This window comes from Phoenix dactylifera, chromosome 4 (genome assembly GCF_009389715.1).
Source record: "Phoenix dactylifera cultivar Barhee BC4 chromosome 4, palm_55x_up_171113_PBpolish2nd_filt_p, whole genome shotgun sequence".
Taxonomy (NCBI): Eukaryota; Viridiplantae; Streptophyta; class Magnoliopsida; order Arecales; family Arecaceae; genus Phoenix; species Phoenix dactylifera.
Genome location: NC_052395.1, coordinates 5,766,111 through 5,790,691, shown reverse-complemented (window position 1 = coordinate 5,790,691; position 24,581 = coordinate 5,766,111). Strand labels below are relative to the sequence as shown.

Here is a 24,581-nt window from a genome sequence, read left to right as displayed (position 1 = left end):
AAATCAGAAAAGAATTAAGCCCACTATGAGCTCCCCTCTAAGATATATATATATATATATAAAGAGAAAGAAAACATCTAAGGTAGCATTCCCCCCGCCGGATATACAACAGAGAAAAGGGCCTAAAAAAACCAAGATATACAAAAAAAAAAAAACATCAGTTTAGTCGTTGATGTAGCTTTCCCACCTCATGCTTAAAAAGAGAAAATATGAATATTAACCTTTTTCCCACTAAAATATGCAAAAGAGAAGGAAAAAAAAACTGAAAACGAATGAAGCCAATTGGGTTTCAGATCTAGCCTTCCCGAAAGAGAGAAAAAAGAAAAATCATTCTACTTTGTGACGTGCGACCGCAAGGTTAAGGCCATTCATTATACGCTACCGACTGAGCTAAAGGGCTCAAGAAAATAATATTATCTGGTATATAAGACTTCTCAGGCATTAGGTGATAGGTACGGGCAAAGCATTAGTACGTTTTCCTTCCAACGGACGAAGGATCCGAAAGCAGCGCGATACAAAAACGAAAGCCCTCAACCACCACCTTCTCCCGACTACTCGCGCCCCTCGCCTCCGATCTCCGTCCCACCGCCTTTTATAAATGCTGCGAGATCGTTTCGCTCCCTTCTAGCTCTCCTTCCTCCTTGGATCGGACTTCTTCCCCCCGTCCGCCATGGCTTCTTGGCTCAAGGCCGCCGAAGGTACGCCGATCTCGTCCCTACCCCTGCAATGGCCTCTGCGATCCCATACCGATCCGGAGTTTCCTTGCGGTTTCTGTTTGCATGGCGAATTGGATCTAGTGATTTCTTTAATTCTTCTTGAAACGATCGAAGAATTAGACCGGGGATATGGAAGATCTGTTCATCTCTGATCCAAGAGAAAATAGAAAATTTAAGTCCTGTTTGGTCGAAATTAGGGTTTGTATTTAGTTCAATGCATGCATCTTATTAACAAAACCTGTTAATTTGTTAGGATTTGCTAATGAAATTGTGAATCGTGGGCATCTGGAATTCTTGATGTTCTAAAAAATTATGCAAACTAATGCGGGCTTTCTGGCAACAGTTTTAATTGGTTCCAATGTCTGCTGAGCTGAGTGTTTTAAATTTTAACTCATCAATCCATATATGGAATCAGGATGCATGAGTTGTTTTTTTATGTAAAATAACTGATGGATTTTGTTGAAAATTGCTTTAAATTTCTTTCTTGGGCCCTTGATCTAATGGAGGAGATTGGTGAACTGAGGGTTACCTTCTTGAAAGACCTGAAATATTATTACAAGGTCGAATTGTGCATCGTGTCTTGAAAGATTGGCCCATAAAATTTCAAGAATGGGATAAGTTCGCAGGAGAAACCTCAGGGACTGAATTTGAATTAGAGGTTGTGGCGTTTAATTTATAGACAACCTTTCCTGGCAATGGTTTGGTGTCATTCATGTCAATGAACCTAGTGGCTTATATTTGATACAACTTCCTGACTGGCATAGCGGTATGATGTGATAAAGTCCATAAACATATTAAGTCAGAATGTTAGGATTTCTATCAAGTCAAATAAGGGAAGCTGTAAGTGAAATAACATAAACGCCAGTTTTGACATTGATAATTAAAATGAAAAAAAGAAGATCCAAAATATTAAGAACAAATCTTGAGATACCAGATAAAGAAGAGTGCTCTAAATAACATTCATCTTATGCCATTAGCAACCCACCAGGCTATTCCTGTAACTATATTGTTTCATTTAGGAGACATGTGATTGTAAGTCATCTTATTGCGTATACATAAGTAACACAAACTCATCCTGTAGCCAGTTTTGAGCGGATCATGCAGGTTCATGTCAAAGGATCCAAAATTGTGGCCAATACAGAAGATGCCTGTTCCATGAGCAAGAAACCTTGCAACCTTAAAACCAGGCAATGCTCTGATGATATAGATTGGTTCTCTTAACGGTTGATCCTGATGAAAATGTGTTGTGAATTACACTATCCAATACTAGAACCATAGATGGTTACATAAGTAATCCGCATTTGCAGAATCATCAATCTTTCTGGACTGGCTGGTAGGTTTATCATCTGGTTCAGTATTGCCCTTGATGATATTGTTCTGTGAAGATAGTTTGCACATGATCCACATTTGCCAAGCTAACGGCATGCTCAGACTGGATGAAAAGAAAAAGAAACCTCAATTTACCCAGAATTTCTTTTAATATCTAATAATGCAATGACATGTTGTTGATAGGATAGGACAGATGACTATAGGGAAATTAGCTGCTAACACATTGTTTTATCACAACTGGACCAGAATGGTGTATATTTCAAAGTTACAGGAAAGAAAAGAGACAGAACATGTTGAAAGACATGCTGGATTTTTCATAATTGTTGAAAACTTGAGGAAAAAGTATACAATATTTTAAAGTTTCAGTTCGTATATATCATGTGATGTGTCTTTACCGTGTACGTTGGCTACTTAATAAATTAGTTTATTAGAAACCCCATAGACTATCTTTTTCATGTCGTACAATAAATATTACTTATCAAACAAAATTAGAAAATCAAGTTAGATAACAACATAAAGAATTTAAAGGTTGAGAACTGTAGATATTGAGTGATGACGCCTATCTAGGTTGACTGATAGAATGTATTACTTACATGATTTGAGGGCTTACTTGTATACGTGTACATTTCACAAATCAAATACTTTGGTTGATTGATTGATTCAAAAGATCCTCTGGAAGGCTATGCTATCAATATATTCTGTTGCCATTCTTTTTCTTGCTAATCTGCTTAAGATATTATTTTTTTTTCATATGCAGTGAGTACAACATGTTATGTTTAGTTTGCCGTGTTCAAAGGCCTTTGTCTTAACTAACTTGCAAATTACTCCTTTTGTCACAAGCATGAGGTTATAGTTGGAATGTTGTGAATACACTAAGATACTGTAATTTTTAAAAACAGACTTATTGGAGGTTGTAGACCGGAGAGCAAAACTTGTTGTTGGTGAGCTGTCAGATGAGCAGGCTGCCTCACAAGACTTAGGTACAGTTACTTGCCATCTTTTATTGCAACTCTACCAAGCTAGTAATGCCTTGTAGCAAAACTGCCTTTCTGCTTTTTTTGGTTTATTATGGGGTTTAAAATGCAACATTCAGCACTTATATTTTATTTTTATTTTTTTTTTGCGATCAATTAGCATCCAACGGTCAAGAAATTCAAACCAGGAAGGCAAAACCCAAGGAGAAGGTCATTAATCAGCCTACCACTGGTTTTCATCACACACTTAAAACAATGCTCTTTTGCTCGAGGGAGCAGATTTTGTTGTTTATCTCAAAGATTGTCTATGTAATTTTTACAGGGTCAATTAAAACTCTCTAGCACTGAAACTTATAAAGGCATCAGACCTGAGCAAGACCAGAAAACCAAACAAGCATCAGTGCAAATTGTGAAAACTGATAATGTCAAAACTTCTCCATCTGAACATTCTCTTTATGTTAGCAGTAATGACACTGCAGAAACAAGCACAGAACCACCTTCTGATAACAACAAAGACACAACAATATCAGATATTGAAAATGGTAAAGGTGGCGATGATATAAACAATGTGGTGGAAGTCCCATCTGCGGACAACAACAAGGAAAGCACAACCTCCTTTACAAATGATGATGTCATAGTTGCAAATTCAAAAGATGAGCTTGAAAGGCCTTCCGCCCTTCCCTCAATATTCAAAGGTAGTGAGATATCCAATGGAGATCATCCTGCTGATGCTGAACCAAAAGTCAGTTTGGTGGATGAAGCTACCTACTTGACTGTCAACCAAGAGAGACCTGGATCTGAAACAGTGGAAAGCCACAATGCTAGCAACACCCAAGAAAATGAGAAAGAGATCTTACCAGATCTTTTATCAAACATGAACAAGGAAAAGGAACATAAGGCTGATGCCTCTCCAATGAAAGTTCAAGACCAGCTTGATGAGGTGAGTTGTTTCATGTTGTAAAGGACATGACATTTAGCATTGGATACCCCCCTCTCCCTTCTCTTTCTCTGCAGATGCCCCATCCCCCTTCTCTTTCTCTATATCTCTATCTATCCATATATTTTGTGTGGCTCTCCATTTATTTATCCAGCTACATTCATCATTATGTGTTGATTCTTTAAGTTGGATGGCAGGCTCAAGGATTGCTTAAGAGTGCAGATAAGACTGGTCAATCAAAAGAAGCCCGGTTAGCTAGGGTAAGATTTATCACATATGACCTTGCATTCATCATATTGATTCTCCTTTGCAAAAGCTGACTATTTGTAAATATTGATTAGAATATTCATACTAGCTTAGCGTGCATACATTTCATGCCAATCATATATAAGTCATCATAAACTAAAGTCCTCTGCATTCAATTAATTTGATATCATAGCTAGCAGATTAAAGACTGTGCCATATGGTTTCTATGTCAAGCTAGATAGCAAAACATATTTTAATAGTTCGAATTATAGACTGGTAGTTAACAATACAATAATACATGATAGTTTGCTTCTATTCAACATTTAGTGAAAAATGAAAAAGGATTCAATCAAGGTTCATAATCTTGGTAATGGGGATCATAGCGGTTTGGTATGTCATGGTATGGTACCATGCTGATACTCAGTACTCAGAAGTTTATCGGTACAATACTAATTCATGGGTTTTCCTTTTTTTTCAAGTTTTTGGCTGTTATGATTATTTTAGGGTCCAAGGATCTTGGAAATGTGACTTTAAGGTTGTTTTAATATTATTTTATTTCATATTAATCATGGAGGCCATATGATTGCTTGATGGATGCAATTTTAATAAATAAAAATAGGTATTGCATAGTTTTAGCTTCAAAGTACATATATTAAATAGATTTGAATTACAAAATACATATCGATATCTAGGACCTCATGGAGCGTCTATGCTGCTTATAGATATTGGGATTTTGTTCATAGTTCCTTGGACTTGTCTTCAACTTAGATACCATGCCCATCCTTGCATATGATAATTTGGGCCTCCTAGATAACCACGTTGATATTGATGCCATCCCACTTGAGGGAAATTGCGGTAGCAAAATCTGACCCATAATTTGGCTGAGGCTATGGAGAGTAATAGCCACTTAATTACTACCTCTTAGATAGAGGATATGCATCCAAGTGTACCAAGGTATGCCATACCGTCCTGAATTGGGCGATTATACCGTCTTGTATCGGGCGGCCGCACCATCCTGAATCATTCAGTTCAGGGTGTATTGAATCGTATCAAGGGTGAATTAGCATGGTTCCACCCCTTGATTCGAAAAATCAGGCAAGGGAGGAGGAGGGAGAGGAAAAGAGGGAGAGAGACGGAAGGAGGGAGAGGGAGATGGAGGAAAGGAGGGAGAGAGAGGGAGAGGGAGGGGAAGTGAGAGAGAGAGGTTGAGAGAGATGGAGAAAGGGCTAGAAGCACTCATCAAGATAGGGCTCCTCTATTTCATTTCGAAATAGGGGTCCCTTTTTTATTTCAATGCTTTGAATTGAAGTCGGCAATAGCCGCCGACTTTAGTTGGAAGCGGTAAAATAAAAAAAAAGAGACCCAGTGAAGTCGGTAACAATTGCAGACCTTAGTTCAAAGCGGCAAAATTAAAAAAGAACCTTGTTTCGAAACGAAATAGGAGAAACCCTGCCTCGACGAGGGCTTTCGGCCCTTCCTCTATATCTCTCGGGCTCTATTCCTCCCTTCCTCCCTCTCTCCCTCCCTTCCTCCCTCTCCCTCACCCTCCCTCCCTATCTCTTTTTTCCTCTCTCCTTCTCTCTCTCCCCCTCCCTCTCTGACTCTCCCTTTGTTAATAGGCCCCAAAACGACATGGCAAAGTACAGTCCCATACCATGCCATTTGGCAATCGGTACCAATACAACCAACCTTGGGTTGTACCTTTGCCATGCAGAGTAAGCTCTGGTGCAAGGTTCGCTGTACCGGTCGGTACCGAGCGTACCGTACCCGTACCGATGGGTACCGGTATCGGTACACCAATGTCGGTACGATCGGTACCGAGCGTACGGTACCGTACCGACACTTGGTACGCCTATACTAGTGCGGCACCGGTATGGGGTTCGGTACCGGTACGGCGAACCTTGCTCTGGTGTATTATGATGATTTAGCAACGTCCAAGGGCACTACTTCACGTGCTATATCATCAGTTGTTGCAAGCTTAGTTTCTATACCATCTTGAGGGGCTCGTCTCCTGTATGCAATCATATCTTTGCAGGCTTCACATCATGCATTGTGGTCTGCATTCTATGCGGCCTGAGTGAAACTAGACTCACTAGTGAATGGACTCGAACCATGTAGTTGTGAGTTGTATGCACCCCTGCCATATCCACAGTTACCTCCTTGGTCATTAGATGTGTTGTGGGATGGGGTTCCCAGTTTAGTCCCACATCGGCTAATCAGCGGAAAGGTCTGTGCCTTATAATGAGGAGGCCTAAAACCTTTCCTCACGAGGCGCCCCTACGGGGGACAAAACCGTGAGGGACACCTGTCCAGCAGCCACGCGCCTGCAGGTGGGTCCGCCACCGTGTGAGCCAAAGCGCCCACGGTTCCCAAAGCGGACAATACCATATCGCTCTGCCGAGCTGAGCTGTTCCAGCACTCTCTCGTTCAGACGAGGCGCCTTTTATAGGACAAAACCGTGAGGGTAGGGGGCAACCTCCGCGGACCCCCGCGCCGTCAGGGCTCGGGACTGTCATTGGGACTGTCATTGGGCTCCGGCCCTGGGCGACCTCCCGCAGACCCGAAGCGGCAATCCCAGAGTGGACAATACCTCGCGAGGGACGCAGATGCTTTCCCTGCTCGGCCGGTGTGTGGGCTGGTGTCGGGGTTCCGACCCCACATCAGATGGCGCTAGAGGAAGGGCCCCGGCCACGCACAGACCTTCCCACTGAGGGGGCTGTGTTATGGGATGGGGTTCCCAGTTTAGTCCCACATCGGCTAATCAGCGGAAAGGTCTGTGCCTTATAATGAGGAGGCCTAAAACCTTTCCTCACGAGGCGCCCCTACGGGGGACAAAACCGTGAGGGACACCTGTCCAGCAGCCACGCGCCTGCAGGTGGGTCCGCCACCGTGTGAGCCAAAGTGCCCACGGTTCCCAAAGCGGACAATACCATATCGCTCTGCCGAGCTGAGCTGTTCCAGCACTCTCTCGTTCAGACGAGGCGCCTTTTATAGGACAAAACCGTGAGGGTAGGGGGCAACCTCCGCGGACCCCCGCGCCGTCAGGGCTCGGGACTGTCATTGGGCTCCGGCCCTGGGCGACCTCCCGCAGACCCGAAGCGGCAATCCCAGAGCGGACAATACCTCGCGAGGGACGCAGATGCTTTCCCTGCTCGGCCGGTGTGTGGGCTGGTGTCGGAGTTCCGACCCCACATCAAGATGTATCTTCGCTCAGTCTGTCATTAGCATCATTGTTTGCATCGTGAGATGACCTATGCAACCAGTTGTCGAAGGGCTCGGTCTCAGAATATGAGTGAACGAGCTCCTCATCAACTCTGTTTAATAGGTTTGCAGATTTCTTTTCTTTTCCTCTCTTTTACTTTGACGAACTACTTTCTTTCCCTAGTTGCCCTTGCTTGATTGGTCTATTGGTTGACTCGATTAGGATCACCAACCTAGCTGACCCTACCTCCCTGATTGGATGCGGTGTTATGTTAATCTCTTCTCAGCATCTCCCTGTCATATCTTTAGGTGATGGTCTCATACATGGAGCCTTACGGCCTCGACCTACTTCCTCCTAACCTCTGTGATTGCTCTTGCTGCTGGGCACTAGCTGGTCGTGAGCATGACATGTCGCTTTACCTAGTGCTTTGTATTCATCCTAGCCTCCTTTACATGATACTGGCTAGTTGAGGAGGCGATCCTAACACATCAAGCTCTGGTTGCTAATGCTAACCCTTAAACCAGCCAATAATAGGATCCTTATTATCATATATAAAGTTATTATGAAGTGAGTCATCGTATTTTAGCTCCACCTTCATATGGATACACTTAAATCTCAAACGACTTCTCTATTTACTATGTATTAAGCAGAAATTCGCCAATGGTGCTCATAGCTACTAGATTAGATTGTTTGTGAAAGGATCTAGATTGTTAATCTCCTAAGATTTTGGGTTGACAAGCCAAAATAGAACCATTTATCCTAAAATATTAGATTAATTAGAATTGGTGCCTAAAAATGCATGGATTCATATTATCTTTACTTGCTATAGCTGCCTTATCATGGGAGGGCCTAGAATCATGTTGTACCGAGCAGAACCATGATTTAGACTAGTTCGGACTGGATTCCAAACCAAACCAGCAAAAAGACCCAGTTTTGCACCGATTCAATTCAATTCAATACCCCTTAAATTGGGCGGTTCGGATTAGTTTGGCTAAGCTTTGATTCAATAACCTATTCTTAATTAAAAAAATAAAAAAGAATAAATGGGTGTTGTGCCGACCCATGCTGGTGCTAGCAAGGTTTACCGTGCTAGTACTGGAGCCTGTACCGATCGGTAGGCGGCACGGTTCGGTATTCCCCTATGCTGATCAATGTCGGGCTCATACCGACACAACACAGAGGGCGAGGGAGAGAGAGGACATGAGAGAGAAAAAGAGAGAGAGAGGGGGAAGGGAGAGGGTAAAAGGAAGGGAGAGAACGAGCTCCGGAGTGCGCTGAAGCGCTGGAACAGGGGCTCCGCCCTCCAAACCCCTGTTTCGTTTGAAATAAGGGTCTGTCGGGGCTGCTTTTTTATTTTGAAAATTTTAAATGAAGTCAGCAAGGGGTTTGTCGACTTCACTTAAAATTTGCATCCTTTTTTATTTTGAAATTTTAAGTGAAATCGTCAAGAGGTTTGCCTACTTCACTTAAGATTTTTTAAATAAAAAAAGAGCCCTGACACATCTTGTTTTGAATGAAATAGGGGCTTGGAGGGTGGAGCCCTTGCTCCGGCCCTCGCCCTCTGGCGGCCCTCCCTCCCTTTCCCTTTTCTTTTCTCCCTCTCTTTTCCTCTCTCTCCTTCTTCCTTTCCCCCTCTTACCGATTTCTTGTTTTGAATGGCGGAACCGTCTCGGTCCACCACCAGCACGGCTCAGTATGGCGCGAACCGGGTGGTTCGGGACAATTCCACATTCCTTGGGTGCTAGTATTGGCATAGCGTAGTACATGCTGGTTGGCATTGATTGGCACAAGCTAACACTTGAACCTAGTTGATAATTACACTTACTTTCCAAAATTACGCCTAGCTTCTAATGATTGAAACATGTTCAATCTAATTGAGCTACATCCAATGCCTATTGAAAATGGAAGCCCATATTTTACAAGAAAATGATGTTTGCTATTGTTAACATATGACCTTTCGTATCTTTGTTGTGGGAACATAAATAGTCTCTGGTGGTTTTTATATCGATGCAGCAATTATGTAGGTCAATCGTCCATTGCATGTGAACAAACAACACTTTAGAGGAAGGTAATGGTGACACCCCATGGAAATGTTACGAGCATTGAAAACCAATAGATGCATATTTTTTTGTTGGGTTCAACAAACTCTGAAAAAGAAAAGGACACTCCATGATCTAATAATGTGTTACTATGATAGGGATATTTTCTGTTTTGGCCATTGGGCTTATAATTTGTGCCTTAGAGATAAATGCAGAAAAGCCTTCCTTTATTCCCTCTTCATATTATTTTTTCGTCCAGATCTAGTGAATCTTGGAGCGTTGTTCCGTTATTGCAGTAATTTGTTGGAATATACCATCAAGTTAACTAGTAACCTAAAATTTTTTCTATTTTTTTCCTGACTAATGGTAAACCTTACTCAAAATAATTATGATATTTCTAATATTAGAAAAGGGTAATTAGGAAGGTTGGTCTCCAAATTTCTTTCTTAATTATGGAAGAAGTAAAAATGAAATGAAAATTTGCAGAATTGCTCTTTTCTGGATATCAAGTATTTGCTAACTTACATCCATAATATATTGCTTCTGTGTTTTGTGGGACTGATAACTACTATTTTACCGGCCAACAGGTCTGTGCCGGACTTTCTTCCCGTCTTCAAGAATACAAGGCTGAGAATGCTCAGCTTGAGGAACTTCTTGTTGCAGAGGTAAAACTTCCTTTTCAAACATGTCATTTGTGTGTTTTTTAATTCAAACTTCATATTTCCTTTGCTAATGAGAGATGCTGTATAATCCAATCATGATCTGCAAGTCTTAACAGAGAGAGCTGAGTAGTTCTTATGAAGGTCGCATAAAGCAACTACAGCAAGAGTTGTCTGCATGCAAGATGGAAGTGGCAAGAGCTGAATCAAATATGGCTGATGCTTTATTTGCAAAAAACTCTGAAATTGAGGCTCTTACCAGTTCAATGGATGCTTTGAAGAAACAAAGTGCTGCTGCAGAAGAAAAGCTCGCATCCTTGCAGGTAGTTCCATTCTGTAATTTAGAGTATAGCAGATACATTAATTGCTGATGCAATGATTTTCCTGAATAGACTTGTTAGTACTCAGTATTGCCATTGAGTCAATCCCTTTACAACATGAAGCTGCTGCTTAAAGTATAATTTATGTCGCCATAAATCAGCAGATTAATAGATCAAATAAAAAACACAAGATTGGATGAGTAAATCATACAGAACATAGGTCAGATTAACTGAAAATTTCACCAAGCAGACTGTTTCATAGTCACAGCCTCACAGGTTACATATTTATTTCTTATGCATAGGGAGATGTTACATTGGCATATTGACCATCGGAACTTGATTTTTTTTGGTAAAAGCAGTTTATTTATGTCTATTTCTATATTTATATATTATGTTGGGTTAAGTTTTGTTTTATTCTTTGGTAGGACCTGGAAAATTAATGGGTTAGATTGGTTGTCCATAATTCATTAACATTGTTTCATGAACTTTCATGTTCATTATCCATGAGGTTCCATAGGAATACAAGTTTCAAAATTTGTGTTTCATTCTCCTTTTCCCTTTCTTTCTTGTGAATGGGATTCTATTTCAATAGTCAATAAAATAAAATTATTCTTGTGTTTATATTTCAAAAGCTGCAAGCAACCTATAAAGGCTAAGCCTCACCTTATTCCCTCATTGTTTTGTACACTTTGGTTCTTGAGAAATAAATAAAAAATCATAACTTCTCCATTCCTGATTATATGACCCCATGTTTTATAAGTGCAAGATCCTAGGCACAAGTCATATGTACTTTGGTGATCCTTTTTTCCTTGTTTCTCTTGATATTTTCCTTGTATCTTCCTTTCTTGTATTGTAACCTCTAAAAAAATTGAACTACTCTAAAATCTTTTCCCTAGGCACATGATTAAAAGCCCATTGCTTCATCACTTTCTTCACTTGCTTCTGGCCAAAGAAGCATATTGAAAAATATGAAAACAAACTAGTGATCTCAGTTAATTGACCATAAACCCTTTGAAAACCTAATGAAACATGTTCTACAATTTGCAGTTAGAGCCCAGCTCTTATATTTTGCCTGAAGATTAAAACCTCTGCAATTCAGGTAGTTTACTTCTAGGTTCAAAAAGAAAATTCATCCATAGAGTTCGTGACACTTTATTGGCAAAAAAATACAACCTTTTGCTCTTACACTCTGCAGCAGGAAATATTATTCTGAACCCAAAATATTTTACCTTCACCCTATATCATGGCTTGATGTTCAACTTGCTAATTTAGTTCTACTATTAATTCATGTTTCTTCTGCCAAGAGATGAGGCTTTACCAACTGAGCTTGCGAGAATGAGGATTGCCAGCTTAAATCTGCTTACTAAATCTCATATTCTGAACAGAATACCAACAGTATGTTATTCATCTCTGATATGTAACAGGATGATATCTAGGTTCAAAAGGAAAAATCAGCAGTGAAGTTCATGGCACTTTATTGGAAAAAAAATAGAATTTTTTGCTTAAACTTACACTGCAAAAAGAGACATTATTCTGAACTTAAACTATTTTACCTTCATCATATATTTAGGCTCTACATTCAATTTTACTAATTTAGTTCTACTGCTGGTTCGTATTTCTTCTTCTGCCAAGGCATGAGGTTTTGCCAACTGGGCTTGTGAGTATTGGAAATGCTTTCTTAAATCTGCTTACCATATCCCATATTTGGACCAACTGTATGTGCTTTGTCTCTGATAGATAACAGCATTATGTTATGTAGCCTTCAACATTTCTCAAAATTTACTCGAGTGCTTTAGGTATTGGTGTTTAACACACTTTGGATGGTCGGTGAAATCATGTCAGAATTATACAAATCATACATGCAGCCATCAGTATGTAAGTACATACACCCATATGCACATACATACATGGTATATACGTGCATGCACACTGTATATATATGCATTTGTATGTATACTTACATGTGTGCACACATTCATGTGAGTCTGTGGCAAGCATATTTGAGATAATTCAAAAGAGTCAGGGCTTATGGCAATATAATTCGTGCAGATTCTATCAGCTTTTGTGGCACTCAAACAAATGCCATGCTAGACTGACTAACATTTCTTCATTATGCTGGACTAACGCCCTCTCTGGATGCTGGGAGTTCTTGTCCGCCCTATAAGAACTTCTCAGCAGGAAGAGGGTTTGAAAAATCTGATGGAGGGGCTAGAATTTGAAAGAGATGGGAATTCCTGCCTGACACAACTAGTCCATGTTTTTAAGGATCGATTATTTCTTTTCTTGTGGTTTTAATGGTTATTTCGTTTCCAAGTGATTTAACTTATCCCTAAAAATTAGAGTTAGTTGTGTCATGCCACTTCCTTCCATTGTAATTTTAGTTGAAACACTGCGTGAATGCTGCTGGGAAGCTCTCATCAGCTGATAAGCTCTTCCGGCATGCAAACAGGGATTAAGTCTTTCAGTAAAAAGCAATAAAAACCAGACTGGATGATTGTGACCATTTCTTAATTTCTCAAGTTGACTCAATCATTTCTACAGTGGTATCTTTAAGCTATCAGACTGGATTCAAATATCACATCAATCTTCTATTTGAAGCAGGCTGACATGGAAACTATTATGAGGAGCCGTGAACTAACTGAAACCCGGATGATCCAGGTATATCTTTTAGCTCTAAGAGCATTTATTAATCTATAATTTGGATTAATGTCAAGGTAAAATGATTTTTTGGGTCATTTGTTCTAGTAATTTTAAGGTAATTATCTTCTCACTTGATAGGCTTTACGAGAAGAACTTGCTTCTGTAGAGCGCAGAGCTGAAGAAGAGCGCGCGGCACACAGTGCCACCAAAATGGTGTTTCTTTGTAACTGTTCTAAATTCCTTTCATAATCTTCGATTGTCATATTTGCTTATGACTATCTTTGAAACTAACAGGCAGCAGTAGAAAGAGAGATAGAATTAGAACACCGAGCTGTTGAGGCATCTAATGCTCTTGCTAGAATCCAGGTAATTCTAGGGAGGTATTAATTCATTCATGGCAATCATGTTCTTATGCTTACATCAACAAAGGCAAATTTGCTCTTTATTTCAGATGCTTATTCTTTCTTGTTAATTTGTAGAATGTAATAACAAACAGCCATTTAACATCTCATGCAAAATATCTGAATTTTTAGTTTTTATGTTTTGTTTTCTTTATATGTTCTAATAAGCAAACATCTGATCAGGATATGTATTCACATCAGAAGTGAGTTATGCATGATGTTGAAATGTGCAAGTCAAAGTAAACCATGCGTGATGTACCTTACATTTAAAAGTTAGTGTACACATTCTGACAATATATTATACATTCATAGAGAAGTATATTAGGCTATACTATAAAGGTAGTGGCTATTTAGTAAATCATTGGCAAACTTGTGTTACGTCTCCTGTTTATCGCTACCTTTCTTTTTATTGTTTATGAAATCTATTGAATTGAAATATGTTTTCTTACCCAAAATCCTGTCTGAACATCTTTATTCTAGTAACATGTGCCTTAATGCTGAATGCAAGGAGAAGGTTGTTTTAATTGCAAAACTAAGATTGTTTCATGATCTAGCAAATTCCTATCTTACAATTGTATGTAACTGATGCATACACAGTGAATAATTGATGGGTTAATACCTCGCGATGCAGGATTGTTGAAAAAGATGTCATGTTTACAATAGCTTAGGCGATGCATTGAATACATGGTCTTTGTATCCACTTGATGCATGGGTGAAAGACCTCCATAACCTTCTTTTTTGGTACTTAAATAACTAGATGTTGAAAAGCATGATCAGTTGTGCAAACTCTCAATTAAGATGGCCCAGCACATATTTTGCGCTGGAAAGTTTTGGACTAAATCCTGCTGGTAGGGTTATAACACTACTTTTTTTCACTCTTTATGGTGGAAGTACACAAATGTTATGATGTTGTCACTTATCAAATTTTGATGGTCTACTATGTATTGGGTGGATTGTTAAATTCGATATCATAGACCTGTTCATTGATGGCTTGTTGGTTGTTAACAAATCAACTCGCATCTGCTGCAAGTCTGATTAATCACAGTTTTCTGCTGTAAAGATCAGCAGAAAACAGCATGAGAGGGGAATTATAGTGGGAGAATGTCATTAATTAATCGAAACATGTTTTGGATCTGACAATATGTCAGATATCTGGTTGATTTACAGCAGAAACAGCAGCTGCTGGAGAAGAAAATAAATGAACATAGGGAGTATATTGATACGAATAGCAAGAAAAAGAAGTAAAGAAGTGATATAAGAGGAATATTAGGGAGAAACAGGAGAAAGGCCGCCTTTTTTATACTTATTTCCTTCATTGAATTGTAAAACCCTTCCATTTTTAGCTGGTTTTTCCCTCCTTTTATTTAATGTGAGCTCCTAATTGAAAAAATGACCCAATCTTTCACAACAACCGATTCTGATTCAATTCCAACAAACCTTCCACCGGGAAAGAGCCAGCCACTATTCTCTGTCAACTTGATGCCCGCTAGGACCCACATGAGGGAGCAAATTAAACCCCAATAATGTCTCATGAAATCCTATGAAAAGAAAGAATCTTACCAACTATGGACCGGACTACCTATTTTAGAGCCCCAACAAATCTTAACTTATTAGTTGATTTAGGATCTAAGAGGATTAACTTGAGGTACAAGGGAGCATAGTTTGAATGTTGAAATACCAGACTGTATTGGGCGGTATCAGGTGTACTGACTGTACCAGTAACAAACCAATACTCAGTATGACCCTCATACAGAGTATCGGTACCAGTAACCCGACTGTATTGACATTGTACCAATTGGGTATTAGTAGGGGTACCGAAACTGATACTACAAAGTATAAACCTTGGAAAGGAGGGATTGGTCAAGCTCTCTTGGCCGGGCTTTAACTGTAATTAGCAAAAGTCAACACTAGGAATTGACTGGGCCAATTTTTTTTCTGCCTTGGATCTCCAAGTTGTGCTCCAAATTCTATCAGTATGATCCTTATTCCTTGGAGTTAAAGTGCAAGAACACATGATAGACCCTATAAATCAAGAATTTGGGCTGTTAATCATGTTCCAAGTACCGTAGAAAACATATGAACCAAATGGGTTTGGATACAATCTTTTCTTTAAAAAATTCCATTTTGACACCACTTGGTGCATAGGAAAAACTTAAAACATTTGATTTTTGGTTTCAAGGCTCCCAGGTAGAAAATCTCCAAAACATTGAATATTTAACCTAGACATTTAGGATGTTGTAATCATGACTAGCTTATTTAAGATGGGCCATATTGTAAATGCACGATATTTTTTTTGTTAAAAGAAATGGGTTCAAATCCTACCCATGGCATGTATGCACATGCACACACACAAAAACTGCATATGCATACATCTATATAGATGTACAGACATGTATAGAGAGAGATTCGTGTGCTGCATGGGGACATGTACAGACATGTATAGAGATTCGTGTACAGACATGTATAGAGAGAGATTCGTGTGCTGCATGGGGACATTCACTCCTTTGTCTGAGTGCTGATATACTTACGCACTGATATGGTTGTCTGTGGAGTATGTGCAGGCTGTTCACAGCATTTGCCCAACCAGACCCCAGCACATCATCTTGTAGCTTTACATGTGTATAGATTATTCCTTTCCTTTTTTTTTTGTCGTGACAGATGCTAAACTTCTTCTTGGGCTGTTTGTCCTGCTTTTGTTGGATTCCAACAATAGAAGCTTTTGGAGCATAGGGTTTTATATTCAGTGGATTTCAATTTCTACACTTCTTCATTTAATTGGTTTTATAATACAGAAAACATCCATGTGCTGTGTACCCATGTTTTCCTTACATACTGGAAGCATATGCATTACATATTAGCTTCCTATCAAATTTTATCACTTGGCTGCTTCTCTCTTTCCCGTACTTGAATGTCCTCCTTTGATTATCATGGATCTGTAGACAGTTCAGATCCTAAAACCTTGTTATATACTGGATTAATTCACATCCTAAAACCTTGTTATATACTGGATTAACATCATACTGGTGGTTGCAGAAACACATAATTTGCTTTCACTAATCTCCATGTGGTATAGCTTCATTTAGTTTTGACAAGTTCATTGACATTCAGAGACAAGCAGATGAAAGCACAACAAGGGCAACGGAACTGGAGCACAAAGTGGCTTTGCTTGAGGTAGTGTGTCTTTCTGTCTTTTAATGTGGTTGCTGCAAGGGACTGGTAGGTAAGTTTGCAGCATATTCGAATAATCTCTATATCATCTTAGGTTGAATGTGCATCTCTGACTCAAGAGCTACAAGACATGGAAGCTCGTAATCGTCGTGGCCAGAAGAAGCCTTCTGAAGAAGCTAGTCAAAACCTTCAGGTAGTAAACACAACCCTATAAACATTATGTACATCAATGAGTTAAAAAATGGATTTCGAGTTGCCAATCGTGTTATCAAGCTAGGAGCTAATTATACAATCAATCATATAGGGAAGGAATTGAGGAAGCTTCTATTCTACAAAATGCCTGAGTTTGATTAAACTGCTATTTCAAAGCTAGGCATACAAGTGCCCACTAACATAATCATGCTTAATATGGTAATTATGGGCATTAATTTGTTGCTAAGATTTTATGCTTATTGAAGAAAATATCGTCCATAGTTATACCATCGACAAGTTTGCAATTAATTTTGTTAACTGTTGTGTTCCTCAAATATTTGTGGCCCTTTTCCCATCCATTCTATAATGGGATGCATGGTGTATCGAACTAGAGTAAATGCTTTATAGGCATATTTAATTATACTTTTTTACTTTTCTGATTTTCTCACTGCAAACTAATAAAGTGGTTCCTTATTTGCTAATAGGAAAAATGTATATCAATTTGACAGTACTGAAAACTGTTAGCAGACCATAGTTGTACGCTGCAGAGATCTGCAATTACTGTTATCTGTTAGGATGAGATTGAAGCATAAAATTATCCTCGGAGGGAAAAGTGCAGCAATCAATTTGTTTTAGCAAACAATTTCTAATTTACCCTTGCCTTTCGAAAATTAAGATGCAGGCATGGCAGGAAGAAGTGGAGCGCGCACGTCAAGGACAAAGAGAGGCAGAGAACAAGCTTTCTTCTTTAGAGGTAGTTATTTTCTAATTCTCCGTTACAAACAAAATTGTTATATTTTTTCCCTCAAATTCAGAGAGCACAAACTCTAGGCTGTCTCATTGTTTAGGTGATACAGGTACAGTTAGGAACTCCAGACACTGTTCCTGATTAAGAAAATTTAATATGAAAATATTACAATTATCATTTCTTTTAAATTTTCTCTTAGCACTTATAACCCTAGCCATTTTAATATTTATTGTTAATGGACTATTATCATCAATTAGCATAATCACCTGGCAGGCTGAGATGCAAAAAATGAGAGTGGAGATGGCTGGAATGAGAAGGGATGCAGAGCATTATTCACGGCAGGTAATTTGTTTCTTGTTGTGAGTTGTTATTACTTTGATAAATATCATTGAAATACTTAATAGTTAATACTAATATTTTGCCTAATGGTGTTATTCTAATGGTGAGTGAATTGATATTTTGCCTTCCTGTAGATGCCACTTAAAACTGTCGGTTGCATTATGGATAGTTATTCAAACTTTCAAAGTCTTAAAGCTTCCATGTTTTTAAAGAACCCATCAAGCATCCCAAATTGTTGTACGATATGGTAATATAGCAAGTGTCTCCCATTCTAATTTTAGTTTCAATCAAGGTATACCGTACCGGTCTGAATCGGACGGTACACGGCGTACCATACTATTTCGGTACCGGTACTCGGGATGGGTGGCGTATCGACACTCGGTATGCCAAAAAAATTTCGTACCGTGCCATACCGATATTGTGCTAGTATGGCACTAGGAGGTCCGCTATTGAGATGGCGAACCTTGGTTTCAATATAATTTTCTCAAGGAGAACTACAGGTATGCTAGTTGAACTAGAAATTTCAGTGACTGCTAATGTACTAAAGGTCGTACAGTTTCACATAAGCTACTGATATTGCAGAAAAGTAGGATGTTTAGTAGAGTTGATGAAAAAAGGGACTTTGCTATGGTACAGATTTTAGAGAATACTTATTTTATTACTGTAATTTCAGATGGGTGCATGTAAAGAATTCAGGAGGGTAAGTTGCTATAGATTTGAGAGACTATAGAAGTATTAGAAATCATTGGAGGGACCTATTTACTAGCTGGTTTTTAATTTTGTCTATACAGCGAACTAGCATTTTTCAATTTTCAGTTGAACTTAAAAAAAGTGTAGTACAAATTTAAAGCTAACAGATCAAATAAATCATTGTGCAACTAAAGTTTTAGTCTTGGTATGGGATTCCATGCTGGTACCTTACCAGTACAGTAGGGTATGGCACTAGAGTTGGCACAGCATCTGTAGCATGTGTTGTTATGGGAGCAAACCCATACACCAAGCTGGTTCCTTATTGGGTCAATATGTTATGCCCTGTACAGGTTGGTGCCGTGGTTTAACGATCATGATCTTTTGTTAATTGTTAGGAAGTTATGGAAAAAGATTGGACTATCAAGGAGTAAACTTTCTTGCTTGGGTAATTAATATACATATTTAGAGAGGTTAGCAAAATGTACAGATGTTTTAATCCTGCTTGTATAGAGGTGCATATAGTGCACCATTAAAGGAAGCTTCAATGACGTTGGAAAAAAAAGACATTTTATATTTATATTAATTTAAAGTAAAGAAATGTACAAGAAAACAGTGAATTAGTGACATTGTCAAATGTCTTTTTTTTGAGGGAGGGGTTTAATCTCTCCCAGCCACCCCAAGTGTAGGCATGATTTGAACCTAGGTCATTAAGTACCTTAGCCCAATGACTTTACCAACTATACTAGTTGGCACCAACGTGACATTGTCAAATATCATTCTAGTATATTCACTTAGTTTCAAGCAGTTTATGTAAATAGATATGAATGTTTAGATGCTTGTCATAACTCATTAATGAACTAATCATTGTTGTTGGATGTTATAGTGGTGATGATATGGGAAGTTTGTATGACACTGGAATTGAATGCTTTGGGAGACATTTTAGAATTATTTTCCTTATGGTTTTTATATCCGGTAAGAATAATAAGAAAGAATGAAAGGAGCAGTCGTTGTACAGACAACTACGAAGTAGAGGCCAAAAGGGCGGTGCGACTTCATAGAAGTCAGAAGATAGAAAGAAACTGTGAAATAGTATGAGGACTGGAAAATGCATTTTATATATTGGTTTTTTTGTATATATATCCTTATAAATATATGAAATTGCATGTATTCCCTCACAAATTTATTATTTGCATGTATACCCTTATGAATATCTGAAATTGCATGCATAACCTTGCAAATTTACTATTTGCATGTATACTCTTCTAAATTATTTTTTTACATGCATACGCTCATAATTTTACTATTTACATGTACATCATTATAAATTATTTCTTTTTGCACATATACCTTTATTGAGTTGAGGGCATGCACACAGAAAAGTAATTTATAAGCTTTTACGTGCAAAAATAAATAATTTATAAAGGTATATATGCAAGTAGCAAATTTGTGAGGGTATACATCTAATTTTAGATATTTATTAGGGCAATACATGTCAAAAGAATAACTTATGTGGGTATATTTACAAATAATAAATTTGCAAGAGTATTTATGCAATTTCAGATATTTATAAGTGTATACATGCAAACAATCATTTATATACTTTGAATATATAGAAAATAATCTAGCATGAAATTTATAGCCAGTAGATACCTTGCATTTAATTTGTTATCTTGAATATAACATATAGATAATAAAGGATTGCCTAATCAAGATGAATGGAGTTGAAATGTGCTTGTAGGAAACAGATTAGAATTAACAGATCATAGCAAAGAATGCTAGCTAGATGACAAAGTTGGAACACAAAGCAATTAAGAGGGTGCATGCAAATGACTTACATACACAAAAACTAAAAGAAGATTGTGGCAAGAGGAGAAATCGCTTTAGTGTGGAAGAGTTGGAAGGGAAGATGGGTTGCTAGGGGTGCAATTGCCATTCTGCTAGGGGTACAAATCCTAGGGATTTTTTTGTTTGTTTTCGGCTTTTTACATGCGATACACTTTCACTAACAGCATCAACTATCAGTTTGTATGGCACATCATTTGTCTTGGACTGGTAGGTTTACCTGTACATCCCCCTTCGAAAGTCAACATATTCAATTGTCTTGCTATAATATTGCGGAATCTTCTTTTAAAATGGTATACATTTTACAGGAACATATGGAACTAGAGAAACGATATCGTGAACTAACAGATTTATTGGTATGTCCCAGATTTTATTATATTACAAAAAAGAATGTTGTTTTCAACATTTTGATTTCATCTTAAGTTTGGATGCATCTGATGGTTTTCATCTCAGTACCATAAGCAAACACAACTAGAAGCAATGGGCAGTGAAAAGGCCGCAATGGAGTTTCAACTGGACAAAGAGTTAAAGCGTTTCCAAGAAGCACAGGTTTGTATTTAGCTACTAAATCTTTGCTTCCAAAAGTTGACTTGCCACATATTCTTCTTATCTTGTGAGAACTCATTTAATTATGCAATATGGTAACCGGAGCATGTATTATGCAGGTTGAAGCCGAACGAAGTAGAGCTACCCGTCGTTCATCATTGACATGGGAAGAAGATACCGATATAAAAGCACTCGAGTATGCAGACTCCTCTTTTGTTTTCTTCAGTATTGCCTCGTCATTCCTATAATAGTTCTCTGGCATTCTTTTTGCTACACAATAGTAGGAGTCAAGGTTCGCCGTACCGGTACCGGTCGGCGTACCGGTGGCGGCCCGGACCGGTCCCGTACCGGTGGCGTACCGGTTCGAATCGGTCCGAACCGGTCCCGTACCGGTTCGAATCGGTCCGAACCGGTCCCGTACCGGTCCGAACCGGTCCCGTACCGGTCCGAACCGGTCCCGTACCGGTTCTTCAACAATAAACTAGCGGTACCGGATTTCACGTTGATCCGGTATCGGTCTGGCCTGGGACCGGTACATACCGGCCCGTACCGGCCGGTACGGACCGGTACGGCAGACCATGGTAGGAGTGGTTATTCGCTATTATAGTTTTGATTAGGTGATTGCTTGGAAGCAATAAAAGCGAAGTGTTTTGCATGCTGTTGAAACCTGCATTAAATATAGTTCGTTAACAAGGTTAGATGAATTATGATTTCTCCAGCAAGACAAAAGGTTCTTGGAATAATGCTTCGCAATATCTTTTTGTTTTAACCAATAGATGGTCATCGAGCTTTGAACTAGTATCTTTCATATAATGAGTAAAAATAGGTTATTAAGAAATGTCACCAAAAAATAAATAATCTTTGAAATAAACGAACAGGACTTATTGAATATTTATTGTATTGCATGCTTTAGTAATATCTGTTCTGCTAAACTAGTAGTCATTCTGTAGTTGTGTAATTAAAATAGTCTCTTCAGATGCAAGGTATTATATAGTCACGTCCAAGGGCACTTGTACCTATAATTTCGTGGAAACCCTTTTAAAGTGATCCTGGTTAGGAACCTTTGACCCTCTTGATCAGGTGAAGAGCCATAAAAGCCCCATTCTGTTGAATAACCAGGCATTATTTTCTGAATTATGGAACAGGAAAAGCATTGTATAATTTTGTGTACCTGTTGACCCAGTAAAGTTTGAATAGCAGAACACTTATCAAATTTCACAAAAAGAAACAAATGTAAGATAATGCCAGCAAATGCTCTGCTAGATTTTTGGTGATCTGGTCGAGATTCATTAGAATGTAATGTTTAGACCTTCGATCTACTTTTTTAACTCACGGAAGAGAAAGCTGTGAAAAACCAGTGACACCCTGACTCAGAAAGAAATACAGAACTTTACCAAAGCCATCCCTGGGCTTTTACCATGGCATTTGTAAAGCATGACTCTTGGAAACTAGATGTGCAAGACAAGAAGGAATTATAAGTACGATTCAGAGCAAGGTGCAGCTACTCTGGACCAGGAAAGCATGTCAGTCTCATGATTTTTGAGGAAGCATTTGAGAGGTGGCAGTTGTCTATGCTACCCAATTTGTGGAGATCTTCATTGATCTAAATTGTTTAAGTCCCGATACATTGTATGCTCCTAGGATGTTATGCATCCTAGAGAGTAGAGACTGCCTGGCAGTTTGGACGATCCAAAGCATTTGAATAGTGGTCTGTCATTCAAGTAAATCTGAGACAGCATTGACATACTTTGGTTTTCAAAATTGCTAGCTTCTCTGACCAGTTAATTCCAGAACATGGCCATCTAAATGAAATCTTATGTGTCTTACGGTCACTGACTCACACAAATGTGCCTGTGCAAATCGTATAGTGGGTTTGGCCTTCTTCAGCAGCAAAAAGGGGTAAAAACATGTAACAGAAATCAATTGAGAACTGAAAAAGTGCTTATTATTTAGTGCAAGATTTGCACTCAAAGGAGTAGGTTAAGTTGTTATGATTGGTCATTTGGTACAAAATAAAGCCGAATAAGAGCGCCTGCGGCCTATCGATGTTACTTGAAGCCAGCGATTCAATTTAGTTCAATCTTCCTGATCAAAGAAAGTTTTATATCAAGAGAATGCAAGATTTTCACAAAAAATGTCTGCTGGTGGTGCTACTCTAATCAGCTTCATTTTGAAATCTGTGTCTACTAACTTAACCTGACTAAGCATTGATCCCAAACTAGTTGAAGTCGGCTACATGAATCCTTTTCCTCCATTCCGCTTGATTTAGGGCAATATTTTCTATAAGATGTTGCGATAATTTTGGGTCCACCAAATAACAAACTGATGTCAAGCAACAAAGAAACAGTATGGCAATTTAACTAATTAGTATTCACATATTGAATCATTTGTGATCTTTTACTTTCTTATGGTGGAAGCTCGAGTAAGTTGTTACTTAACCAATAGGTGCACTGCAGGCCTCTTCCTCTGCACCACCGGCATATGGCTGGGGCTAGCATGCAGGTGCATCTCTCTCTCTCTCTCTCTCTCTCTCTCTCTCTCTCTCTCAATCTCACTCGTGCATGCATGCCTCCTTTTGCTCTCTTTTAACACATCAGTTTCTTGCAGCTGCAAAAGGCTGCAAAGCTTTTAGATACAGGAGCTGTCCGTGCAACTAGATTTCTATGGCGGTATCCAGTTGCTCGGGTCATCCTACTCTTCTATCTGGTTAGAAATGGCTCACTTGCTTCCTTTGTTATTTAACATTATTTGTCAAAAACCTTTGACCGTGTTTCTATACAGGTATTTATCCACCTCTTTTTGATGTATGTGCTGCACCGCCTTCAGGTATGCTTTCTTTTGCCATAACACAGGTTATAGTTCATTGTGGTGAATTTTCTACTTAAGAAAAATTGATGTTCTATTATGTATGGTAATCTGTACATTCGATTCAACTATATCCATTCATGGCTGTGGATATGCCCTTCATTCTTTGTTTTCAATTAGGACTTGTGAATGGAAAACAAGGAGGGAGAACCAGTCTATGAGTACAAGAATTGCCTGCCCCATGATTCTTGCTCATCTCTGATGAATTGCATTTCCTACAAATAGATTTTTTTTCTTCCTACAGCCTTGCTCATGATGAAATGACATAGTTGCGGAGCTTAACTCATCTGCAACATGACCTATTTCTAAAGATTGCTAGAGTTTGTGATAATCTAATTTTGTTTCTGATGTTTAGGAGCAAGCGGACAACTTTGCCTCCAGGGAAGTTGCTTTATCTATGGGACTTGGCAATTCAAGCCTGCCATGAGTTGGCTGGCCGATGCACATCTGATGGTCATGCCATTCCATGGATCTCTAGGATCATGCAAAAGCCTTGGTGTTTGACTCTTTCACGCGAGGACTTCCCACTTTTTTCCCCCAGTGTAAATGCTCTTGTTTTGTGGCTAGCCTCTAACCATTTTTTCATCTCTTATACAAGTATCAGTAACTTAATGCAAATTGATGATTATGACTTGGAAATGAATATGCACGCTCAGAAAGGATGGAAATCTACAGGAATATTATTTTTAAAGGAAGGCCAAGAATAATATGGTAGCTTTAACCTGTAA

The 24,581-nt window shown here is 38.8% G+C and overlaps 1 protein-coding gene across 1 annotated transcript; it reads left to right on the top strand.

Moving 5' to 3' along the window:
- The first annotated feature begins 438 nt into the window (after window positions 1–438).
- LOC103717846 (golgin-84) lies at window positions 439–24,581 on the top strand. The gene is made up of 21 exons (XM_008806383.4): window positions 439–698; window positions 2,945–3,025; window positions 3,180–3,229; window positions 3,342–3,959; window positions 4,154–4,216; window positions 10,031–10,108; window positions 10,222–10,425; window positions 13,024–13,080; window positions 13,201–13,275; window positions 13,357–13,428; window positions 16,572–16,634; window positions 16,726–16,824; window positions 17,500–17,577; window positions 17,845–17,913; window positions 20,751–20,798; window positions 20,896–20,991; window positions 21,108–21,184; window positions 23,445–23,490; window positions 23,596–23,694; window positions 23,770–23,814; window positions 24,209–24,581. Exons 1-21 carry the CDS (start codon window positions 671–673, stop codon window positions 24,278–24,280), a joined length of 2,118 nt encoding a protein of 705 aa, XP_008804605.1. The 5' UTR covers window positions 439–670; the 3' UTR covers window positions 24,281–24,581.

Bases quoted from the DNA above. Each gene is read 5' to 3' on its own strand.
- LOC103717846 (XM_008806383.4), top strand. From the start codon at position 671: ATGGCTTCTTGGCTCAAGGCCGCCGAAG. The intron at 3,026-3,179 runs GTACAGTTACTT...GCGATCAATTAG, and splicing joins GGCTGCCTCACAAGACTTAG to CATCCAACGGTCAAGAAATT. The intron at 3,230-3,341 runs GTCATTAATCAG...TAATTTTTACAG, and splicing joins AGGCAAAACCCAAGGAGAAG to GGTCAATTAAAACTCTCTAG.